Source organism: Myxine glutinosa, chromosome 10 (genome assembly GCF_964187855.1).
Source record: "Myxine glutinosa chromosome 10, kmMyxGlut1.1, whole genome shotgun sequence".
Taxonomy (NCBI): Eukaryota; Metazoa; Chordata; class Myxini; order Myxiniformes; family Myxinidae; genus Myxine; species Myxine glutinosa.
This window is the reverse complement of record NC_136270.1, coordinates 66914046-66925825: the sequence shown is the minus strand read 5'-3', so window position 1 is coordinate 66925825 and position 11780 is coordinate 66914046. Positions and strand designations below refer to the sequence as shown.

At 46.1% G+C, this 11780-nt stretch overlaps 1 protein-coding gene across 2 annotated transcripts in view; it reads left to right on the top strand.

Annotated features, from left to right (window-relative positions):
* The first annotated feature begins 106 nt into the window (after window positions 1–106).
* Window positions 107–11780, top strand: part of CTNNBL1 (catenin beta like 1) — a 30263-nt gene continuing 18589 nt past the window's right edge. The window contains exons 1-7 of one of the 2 annotated variants that reach the window (XM_068126831.2): window positions 107–261; window positions 1413–1604; window positions 1770–1876; window positions 2047–2186; window positions 3885–3982; window positions 4192–4285; window positions 11455–11546. In XM_068126831.2, the coding sequence (XP_067982932.1) occupies window positions 232–261; window positions 1413–1604; window positions 1770–1876; window positions 2047–2186; window positions 3885–3982; window positions 4192–4285; window positions 11455–11546 (753 nt within the window). In that variant the 5' untranslated portion in view covers window positions 107–231. Of the gene's footprint in view, window positions 262–1412; window positions 1605–1769; window positions 1877–2046; window positions 2192–3884; window positions 3983–4191; window positions 4286–11454; window positions 11547–11780 lie in introns of both variants that reach the window. The other variant, XM_078785747.1, reaches the window with a different exon arrangement.

Genomic DNA, 11780 nt, shown 5'->3' with positions numbered 1-11780 from the left:
TAGTGAACGTTTAAGCCAAAGTTAAATATTCCTCGTCTATGTAGATTGCAAATTACGGAAAACTAGTATGAAACTCTAATAAGGCAGCAAATATTTTCGACATTTTACGACGCGACGTCGTTTCACTGGGTTTCCTGTCGACGGGCACCGTCAAAGTCAATCATCCTGTAATGAACGCGATTTGAAAACGAACGCGTTTTATATCGGAATCTTTTCACTTCTATTGTTCGAATGGATGTTGGTGAACTTTTGAAATTCCAGGTGCGGAATGTTGCTTTCGACCCACGTTCATTCACAAGTTTACACAGTTATGGGATTCATTTTACCCAATAAGTTATTTTGATCGATCTCCTGTGAAATTATGTTCGTTGCGTTGTATAATGTATATTAAGAATTTAAGTGTGCTATTGTGATTGTCGTGTTAAAATGGGCAACGTGTTGATGTCTGCGGGATTTCTTGGAATGTTCATTCACTGTAAGTGTAGGCTATGTATTATGTGGACGTCCGACAGAATGGTGCACAGGTGGTGCCTCATAGTCATACTCATAGCCAGGCCGTTGCATCATGATCATGTGTGTGCTGTTCCTCGGATCCACGTTAAGCCGGGTGTCCCGTTTGCTAGCACTAGTTAAAGATGCCACGTTGTCTTTCGTGAAGAGTAGGCGAGCTGTCTCGGGCATCCTGAGTGAATTGCTAATTGCTGTCCCTTCTCTTGATACCCCGGACAAGGCAATAGCAAATCACTCTGCCATGAGACTGCTTTGGCAGCACTGATGCTCTGCGTGCAGAGTTTGGATTGGAGCAGGAAGATCACGTGGCAAATGCAATAACTGCTGACACAGTCACATTCGATGAAGAAGTTGTTCTATGGGCCATGTTAGTCCTTTATTCTTAAGATTGTGTAAATATGGCAGGAGAGTTATCATTGACCGTTTATAGAAAGTGCCCCGATTATGGTCGAGCCATGTTATGTGTGTAATGTTTCACTTTTACATGTGGGTGGTGGACAAGATTGAAATCGAGTTTTGGATATGTGAGAAAAATTAAGCGCTCCAACACACACACACAGGGACACACACACACATACTGCATAGGGACACACACACACATAGGGACACACACACACAGGGACACACATACACACACACACACACACACACACACACACACACACACACACACGCACTTGGACCGGGACATCTGGCTTACCTTACCAGTGCTCTGCCAACAGCTATCTGAACGATACCTACGAACTCTTAATTCTTCCAAATATTGCCACTCTCTTTCCACCACTGTCGGGGGACACATCCATGCCAACGAAACACCACAGGGAGCATTAGAAATCTAATTGGGCGATGGAGAGGATTAAAATCATCGTTTAAATATTTTATTTATTTATTTTTGGCTCCAGCCTGATCGAGGTCCCAAGAGAATTCGAGAAGAGGACTCCGATGCAGTGGGACATGGTCATCTGCGGAAGATAGCGGTGGGGACGGTTAGTCGGGACAAAGATCGAGAGCGCTATGCTGAAGCTCCCAGCACAAAGACTGCTTTGCAAACACCGAATGAAGTCGTCCTGCAAGATTTGGAAAACGAGGCTGAGGTAACATGGCTTCTTCGTTCTACCTTCTATAGTAATGAGGTTACCTTAGGCCCAAACTTTGTGCTTGAAGCATGTCCAACTTGCAGGTCTCGCATGTTATTGGACCCTGTAATCCTTTGAAAATGTGATGGACATTTGTATTTTTGATGTTTCACTTTATCTCAGGCACAAACTTTGGATGAGACTGCGGTTAAAAGAATGATTCTGACCTTCGAGAAGATGGTAACAAAGAACCAGGAGCTTCGGATAAAGTATCCAGACAACCCAGAAAAGTATGGAATAAATGGCTTTTGTGTTATCCAGTTCAGTTTGGCACATTCCACAAGTATTTTATGTTCAATCTCTTGGAGATAATATAACTACGGAAAAATGTAAGATCTATTCTCGTTCTGGTTTGTTTTGGGGTTCACAGTATAATCCGAATGCTGTAACTGTTCTGCAGGTTCATGGAGTCCGAGTTGGATTTAAATGATACAATCCAAGAGATGCACGTTCTCGCCACTATTCCAGAGCAGTACCATCTGCTTGTCGAGCTTGATGCTGTCAATTCCCTCCTCGGCCTACTGGGTCATGACAACACTGATATCCTCCCTCGCTAGCTTGACTAGTGTTGTGTGTTGCGGGGGTTTTTTTATCTTAATTTTTTTATTTTTAAGTTATTTCTCCGAAATAACCTTATAGTCTGGTTCCCGGTGTCTGGCTGTCTGTAAAAAATGTCCATTAACATTTGACGAAAACTTCTTCTCCTCACAAACTACCTGACCGATTATGGACCAAATTTGGTATGATGCATCAGGACAGCAAGGTCTCATGGGATTGTACTTCCCATCTGGATGTGCCCCCTATAAAGTGGCTAAAATAGTTGTTTTGCCCCCAAATAATGGTATTTCATTCAAAAATTTCAAACTAACAACCTGATCCAGATCACACTGGTCATGTGGCATCGTGACTATGCCCTAACTTTAAGTTGTGCTCCCCATGACTGCATCTTCGCTGGAAATGGGGCCATGGGCTCCCTCCCCTTATCCCTCATATTCACTAAAACATATTTTTGTCACAAACTACATGACTGATATGGACCAAATTTGGTACGATACATCAGAACATTAAGGTCTTATGGGGTCTCTGGATCCACCCCCTATAAAAGGCTGAAAAGGGGGGTTTCACCTCAAATTCAGGTGATTTCTTTTAAAATCTTCTCGGAAACCGTGGGGTAATAACTGTCAGTCCCCCACAGGGCTGGTTTTTGTCTACTGTCACTTTTGTCAGTCTGATCTGCTGAGTGTGTTGATCTCACTCCACCAACCCGAACTCCACCTCCAGCTCTACCTCCACCCACCCCAGCTCTGTCTCCACCAGCCATAGCTCTCGCCCCACCGACCCCAGCTCTACCTAAACCAGCCCCAGCTCTCGCCCCACCGACCGCAGCTCTCGCCCCACCGACCGCAGCTCTCGCCGCACCGACCCCAGCTCTCGCCGCACCGACCCCATCTCTCGCCGCACCGACCCCAGCTCTCGCCGCACCGACAGCCTTTGCCACGAGTCAGACCCGGTTGATTACAAAGACCAATTGCACATGTAATATTACTGTACACATATCTAGTCTCTATTATAATTGACCCCAGGTCTATCATCGGTAATGGATGAAATCAACAGGAGGTTGATTGAGCAATGCTAACTGCCGTGGGATGCAAGTAGCTTATGTCCGGTGTTAACTCTTCGTCAGAGCAAAAGAGTGGTTACACTCTGACAAAAGGTTGACCTCTCCGACACTATTTACACTATTACACTCTTTACAACGTTACACTCTTTTTGCTTTGATGAAGAATTAACGCCTGAAACATCAGCTTCTCCTTGCTGCTCACTGCAGTTATCATACCTCAATGAACATCCTGTTGTTTTCATCCATCATTGTGTTTGCCAACACAGATCGACACTGTCCTTCACCAGCAAGACAAGTTCTTCATTCTCTATCGTGATTATCATTTCTCATGTCTTTCATCCACTGGAGCAATGTTCTCATTTTAGCTCTTCTAAAAATAATTCCAACCAGCTGGTCACCTTTCTGTCCCTTAAAATGATTGTAAACCCTTTTTTAACCGCAGCTCTCGCCCCACTGACCGCAGACGGTAGTCCAGTTGAGTTCATCACATACTGAACCCCCCGGCGTCTGTCGTCGTCGTCGTCTGTCGTCCGTTAACTTGTTCAGTCAGTTCAGTTGAGTTCTGCTTCCCTGGAAGCTCTAGTTTGTATCATGTTTGCTTTTACCTGAAGCTGTACATATCGCCATTGCGGTGGTTGATCTGCTGCAGGAGCTTACAGATGTTGATGCTGTGTCTGGCAGTGAGGAAGGTGCCCAGATGCTTACAGATGCATTGGTAAGGTTTTGATATGCCTGACAACCTGACATCTTCTAGAAACCTTTTCGAGCAACATTTTAGTCCTTAATGTTTCAAATGTTTTCTTCCCTGGAAGGTTCCTGTTTAAATGGAATGAATTCTTCCATTAATGCTCAACAAGAATAATTTTTTTGGCTTTTCATAAAAATGTTCATTGGCTGATACAATAAAATAAAATCTCTTCACAGCTGGAGGGTCAAGTTGTGGCTCTCCTCGTGCAGAACTTGGAACGTTTGGACGAGTCTGTGAAAGAAGAGGCAAGTGGAGTTCATAACACACTAGGTATGTCTTGCCATGCATGCAATAATCAATATATAATGCTATCAGACGGCGTTCACAGGTGACATGCAAAGAACCTGGGAACATGAACCTGTACAGTATGAGATACTGAGCCACCCAACAACCACATTTTGAGATAGCAAGTAGTGTAAGGGATATCCGAAGAAGACCAGACCCATGGTTTTTAGACAGGAATTTGGCCAGGATAGTGGCGATAACTCGACGTTCTAGTAATGTACCATTGGTCTGAGCCATAAGGATTGTGTACAAGGGGGAAAGGAGAAAAAATGAATGAATGAATGATCGTTTTAAGGCCATTTTTCCCCGCTAGAGCGGGGGTTAGCCTTGTGGGCCCCATGACAATCATGGTTCCCTGTTTGAGGCAATGTTTTTATGGCCGGATGCCCTTCCTGACGCCAACCCTTGGTCACGCTCTTACGATGCGCAGGGATACAGTGTGCCTATTCTGAATCGGGGTACACACCGTGATCATTCATCCCAGCAAGCTGGTACTCAATTTGCCGACCTCGGAAGGATGACAGGCTGAGTCAACCCCCGTGGCGTTAATTCAGCGATCGACCGGGATTCGAACCCAGGATCCTAGGATCCTAAGCCGGCACCCTAACCGCTAAGCCAACGCCAGGCTACAAGGGGGAAAGGAGAAGGGGCATAATTGCAGAAATTTTGAATTTCAAGTTTGGCTTCCTCTGACTCTCACACTGCTGATAGGTTGGTGGCCGTGCAGTCCTATACCATGCCTCATTTAGTATTGTTCCCCTCTCCCTTTTCTGTCCTTCATTCTCCCTCCAAACCCTTCCCCCACCTCATCCCCACTCCCCTTCCCTCCACTCGACAGTTCACACGCACTCATCATGCAATCCTGTACATTTGTCACTCTCCCCAAATGTAGTCTAACCACTCATATTCACTCTATTGTTCAGTGGAAATCAAAGTCGCCGGCCAGGTTTAGATGCCAGTTTTTGTCCCCCGTCCCTACGGCAAGATCGGAGACAGCGGACATTAAAATGAGCTCCCACCAACTGACCGTCTGTCCATGTACTTTTGTGTACACGATATTTCAAAAACCGTTTGAACATTTAGCTTTCGTATTGCACGTATCTATTCCTCATGACCTTATCTCAACCTGATTAGATCACGGCAACGGCAGTGATTGGCTGATTTATGTTTCCATGGCAACAATCTCGGTAATTTGGCTTGTGTACGCGATATTTCAAAAACCGTTGAGCATTTAGCTTTCATATTACACTTATCTATCTATTCCTCATACCACCCAAAAGGTGGAGATCTGGTGTATCAACTCCTTGTAAGATAGGTTTCAGCCAAGATTGTGACATATAAGCATTGGATTACGCCAGGGAATGCACTTCTTCCAGGAAGCCATTTCCCCAGGAAATTATGTATACTCTACTTGCCAGCTCACACAGCATGACCTTTGGTGGTAGTTTGAAACAAAGGACAAGATTTTGTTTGTAGATTTTATTAGTTTAAAGCCTGGTGTTGGCTTAGTTGTTAGGATGCTGGCTTGAGATCCTCGGATCCTGAGTTCGAATCCTGGTCTATTTTTTTTTTTTTTTTTTTTTTTTTTTGTATACAAGATCGAGGCTCGTGAAAGAGCGAAAATTAATCACACAGAAAGACAAACAGACACATAAAACAAATAACATCGGGAGCGGTAGACAAGATGGGGAGAGAGGGGGAAGGACACAAACACAACATTTGAGAGCAGGGACCGAGAGACATGGAGACATCGAGAGATCTGTGGGAGGGAGAGGGCTTTGGGGGGGAGGCATGTGAAGGGGGGAGGCATGTGAAGGGGGGAGGCATGTGAAGGGGGGGAGGCATGTGAAGGGGGGGGGGGGTGGGAGAGGTATAAACATATGGACACTGCCAGGATTTCCAGGAAATAAGTTGGAATTTCAAACAAGGTGGATCTGGGGTGAATTAGTGGGGGTAGAAAAGATCAAGGTTATGGATGGGGGAAGATAAGAGATGGTGGTGAACAGCTGTTTTAAAGACCTGGAGGGAGGAGAGGGATTGAAGGGAGTGTGGGAGTTTGTTCCACAGGCGGGAGAAAAGAGGAATGAAAGAGTGAAGGTGAGCAGAGAGCCGAGATTTCGGCAGTTTAACCATCAGAGGGTTGCTGGCAGATCTTGTGCGACCTGTAGGAATATTTGGGGGACAGAGCACGGAGAGAGCTGGGGGAGCAAGGCCGGAGAGGAGTCGGTAGAAGACAGAAAGACCACCTACCTGCCTGCGGTGAGTGAGTGAAAGGCCCTCAGAGATAGCTTCATCGCGGGAGATTCCAATGATTTTGAAAGCTTTGGATTCAACAGCGTGAAGCCGAGCCAGGTGTGAGGCAGGAGCACCAGCCCATAGGGGAGAACAGTATTCCATTGAGCTGCGGATGAAAGCCTTGTATGTGGTGAGGAGCTCAGGTGTGCCGAGGAAGGACTTCGCACGACGGAGGATGCCCAGTCGGTGACTGGCTTTGGAGGCCAGCTTGGAAATGTGGTTTTCCCAAGAAAGATCATGGCAGATAGTGAGACCCAAAAGCTTGAGTGACAGAACTTCTTGGAGAGGATTGTTGAGAAAGTAGATGGGAGGGTTGTCCAGTCGATCTTTTCGGAGAGACATAGTAAGAGAGTGAGATTTGGCAGGATTGAAAGACATGTTCCACTTGTTTGACCAGTCTGTGATTTTGTCCAGGTCTTCAGAGAGTGAGGAGGCTGCAGACTGCCTATCTGAGGGAAGAGGAATGGAGCGGCAGAGAGTGGAGTCATCAGCAAAGAGATAGAGAGGATTTTCCAGAGAGTCAGAGAGATCATTGATAAAGACCAGAAAAAGCACAGGGCCCAGCACACTTCCTTGGGGAACTCCAGCCTGAACAGGAAGGGGAGATGAGAGAAATCCATTCAGGGCCACACGTTGACTACGACCAGAGAGGAAGTCCGCAAGCCATGCATGGAGATTTCCATGGATACCATAGGAGGAGAGTTTGGTGAGCAGAGCTGGGTGCCAGACCGTATCAAAGGCCCTTGATATGTCAAGGGAGACAGCTCTGATTTCCTGTTTGGCATTCAGGACCTCCATCCATTGTTGAGACAGCAGAAGCAGCATGTCCAGAGTAGAGTGACCTGGTCTGAAACCAAATTGATGATCAGAGATCAAGCCATTGGAGAAGAGGAAAGATTTCATATCCGAAGCAATGATGGATTCCATGACTTTGCTGATAATTGGGAGCAGGCTGATTGGTCTGTAGTTGCAAGGATCTGTTTTTGCACCTTTTTTGTGTAAAGCGGTAATGTTAGCTGATTTCCAGGATGCTGGCAGATGACCTTGAGCAAAAGATAGGGTGAAAAGAACAGAGAGAGGGTGAGATAGAGCGGCAGAGCAGGATTTTAGGACCCGTGGGCTGATGCCGTCTGGTCCAGTTGCAGAATCAGAGTCGAGGTTTGACAAAAACTCCTCCACCTTGTCAGGAGAGAAGGACACAGAGTCCAGGAGCATTTGGGTTCGACTGGGAAAGGTGGGAACAGAGAGAGATGGGTTTGGGACTAAGGATTTCGAGGTGAACACAGAGTTGAGGCATTCGGCTTTGTCACGTGCGATGTCAACTGTGTGGCCATTTGAGGTAAGGGAGGGGATGGAGGGGGAACAAACACCAGAAACGGATTTGACCAGACGCCACCAGGATTTGGAGGAAGGAGACAGGTTTGAGAGTTCATTCTTGAGTGAGGAGAGATAGTGCTTCCTGGCACTCCTGAGGGTAGACACACACTTGTTCCGAGCTTGGTGGAAGGAACTGAGATTTCCTTCAGTTGGATTAGCCTTCCAAGAGGCAAAGGCAAGTTGTTTCAGGGCAACTGCCTCACCACAAGATTCAGTGTACCATGGACGGGAGGAAGGGTAAGACAATTGAAGGCGAGATGGGATAAATCTGTGCATGAGAGAGATCAGTTTGCTTTGGAAGAATTCCCAGGAAGAATTGATGTCAGAGGCAGTGGAGATGGGAGACCAATCCAGACGATTGATGGCTGCTTGAAGACCGTCCCAGTCAGCCTGAGTGAAATGCCAGACTCGTCGACGCTGAGGAGGCTCTCTGAGAATGGCCAGAGAGATGTCCACTTTGACAAGCACATGATCAGAAGAACCGATTGGAGCAGAAGAAGAGCAGCAGACATTAGCAGGGAAGTTTGTCATAACCAAGTCTAGAAGAGAAGATACTCCATTGGCTGAGATCCGGGTCGGGAAATTGACAGATTGTGTCAATCCCAGTGAGTCACAGAAGTCCTTTGCTGAGGTGCCATGACTAGTGAGAGAGGAACCCACACCCAACCAGGTGGCATGATGACAGTTGAAGTCACCACATATGAGGAAGAGAGAGTTGGGATGAGTGGATAGAAGTTGGTCCATGTTGTCAGACATTGAAATGTAGATGGAGTCATCACTGTTTGGGGGACGGTACAGAACACATATGAACAAAAGGTGGGAGCGGAGAGGAAGCCGTAACCAGAGGTACTCCTGCGGGTGAGGAGGAAAGAGAGCAGTGCAAGGAGAGTGAGGAAGAGAGTTTTTGACAAAGATAGCCACCCCACCACCAGGCCGAGGCTCAGGTCTATCATACCGGAGGAGGGAGTAACCAGGAAGAGATATTAAGGAATCAGAGACATCTTGAAGGAGGAAAGTCTCTGTTAAGCAGATCAAGTCTGGATTGTCAGAAGCAACCTGTATGGAGAGATCAGTCAGGTTTGAGCGAAGGCCCCGGATGTTTGAGGTCCATACCGTTAATGAAGAGAGAGGGGGAGCATCGGGTACAGGACAGGGGAGGGGAGGAGTAGGGTAAGATGAAGGATGAGAGGGGGAGGTAGGGAGAGCAGTTGATAGTGTTTCAGATGTTGCAGAAGAGTTCCAAGAAAGGGAAGGATGAGGAGGATGAAAGGTTTGCTGGTGAAGGGATGCGGCACAGTGAGGGGTTGTTTGAGGGGGGGCAGAGGAAAGTAGAAGGTTTGGGGGGGTGGAGGTATGAGATAGAAGGGAGACGAAGTGGGGAGGAGGCAGCTTGGAGGAGGAGGGTGGAGGAGAGAGAATTGGAGAGGAATGGTATGGGGGGAGAATTGAATGGGAGGGATTGGGGGGGAGTTTTGAAGGGGAGGAGTGAGGGGGGAGTTTAGGAGGGGAGGGGCAAGGGGGGAGTTTTGGAGGGAAGGGGAAAGGGGGGAGATCAGGAGTGGAGGGGCAAGGGGGGGGATTAGGAGGGGAGGGGCAAAGGGGAAGTTTAGGAGGGGAAGGGCAAGGGGGGAGTTCAGGAGTGGAGGGGCAAGGGGGGAGTTTAAGAGTGGAGGGGCAAGGGGGAAGTTTCGGAGTGTAGGTGCAAGGGGGGGGATTTGGATGGGAGGGGCAAGAGGGGAGTTTAGAAAGTGGATGATTAATGAAAGACGAACATTGATAACAAATTGGGTTTGTTGTGATTTTCAAGTTAGCAATCCGGTTCAGGATGATGGAGGAGGGATGGAATGAATGTGAATTTAGACCATGTAGTGAGGGAGACGTATAAGATATTGAATTTCTTTTTTTTGAAGTGGAATGAGTTGGAGAGGAAATTGAGAAAAGCCTTTTAAATAGGAAGAAAAACAGCGTGTTGTAATATACCACTGAATAAAAAACAGAAGGGGAAAGGTTAAACATATTTAAAAATATTTAAACAGAACTATGAACAATCTTATATGCACAAAAATACCAACGGGGGGAGAGCCGAGAGGGACCACCACGAGTCACGTGAACAGGGCAAACGGTGGATGGCAAGGAGATAATGGGGGTGGGGCGAACAGCACACCTGGACAGAAAATACAGGATGAGACAACAGTACACGTGGAGAAAATAAAATAAATGTTTTTGGTTTTTTTTGTTTTTTTTGGGGGGGGGGGGGGGGGGTGGGGAATTAGAACGTTAGACAGTATTATGTTCGGGGTAGAAGGGAAAAAACCAAGAGCCAAGCAAAACACACTTAAGTTAACAAAACACCGACGGGGGTACAACTACAAGGCCACACACAAGGGCAGAAAACGATTAATTAATTACGAGTTACAGGAAATTCAAACCAAAACTAACTATAATCAAACAATATCACATGGACGATAAAATAACGAATTGAAATTTGACAATCTATCTGGGGAAATGGGGGAGAAACACGTGGTCGAAGAACGAACGAACGAATAAGGATGAATAAACGAATGAGCACAGAGAAGGTAGTCTTTTTTTTTTGTTTTTTTTGAGTTGAGATTTACATAAGGAAGTAGGCTTTGGGGTGGAAAGACTGCGAAAACAGAGAACGAAAGTTATTGGATCACAAACGACAGGCGCTGAGAGAAAAACAAAGCCTCAAGGTTGTACAGTGTACACTGTACAGGGCCTCGAGACGACACGAATTAACGCGATTTTCAATACAGGTATGAAAGATTTGCACCGAAAATCTTTGACGGGACAATATACGTACATACACCATAAAAGAAATACAGTTATAACGAAAATACAAATTGGAACAATGACTTAACTTCGATTTCGATGGAGAGCGTGGAGACCTGCGAAAAAACGAACCGTCGCCAGCAAGACTGGAAACGGAAGTCAAATATTGTTGAATTAACGCCAGGGGGGGTTGACTCAGCCTGTCATCCTTCACAGGTGGACAAATTGAGTACCAGCTTGCTGGGATGAATGTGCCGGTGTGTACCCCGGTTTAGAATAGGTACACCGTATCCCTGCGTGTCGTAAGAGGTGACTAAAAGGGATGGTCAGGAAGGGCATCCAGTCATAAAACATTGCCTCAAAAAGGGAACCCTGATGATTGTCATGGGGCCTGCAAGGCTATCCCCTGCTCTAGCAGGGAAAATGGCCTTAAAAAGGGGGAAAAAAGAGGGAATTTTTTTTTCCATTAGTTTAAAAAACACACATCAAGAAGTGAAGAAGATATGTTAAGTGCACAAAGAGATTTAAAACAAAATAAATATTTGAGACATTAAGGAAGAAAAACGGTAAATAATTAATCGAAGAACAAAAGGGGATGGCATGTTTGAAAATTCCTTTTTTACAAGGTGTTGACGATTGTTTGTTCTTATGCTGATGGCAGACATTTTGCTGATTTTTGCACACTGCAGGCATAGTAGAGAACCTGGCAGAGACTCAGCCAGAGATGTGTACAGCGGCGGCACGCCAAGGCCTCATTCAGTGGCTGCTGAAGCGTATAAAGGTCAGAATCTGGACCTGTTGTACTTGCACACTGTAATGCTAATGCCATATGACCCAAATATAACATTTTATTTCCACGTTTTACTTGCATACTGTAACGCTCGTGCCATGTGACCCAAATCTAACATTTTATTTCCACGTATGCATGTGCACACAATGCTAAAATACTGCATATAACAATAATAACTAGAACGACACTCAGTAGAGCACATACCTTGGCCAGGCTGACCAGTTT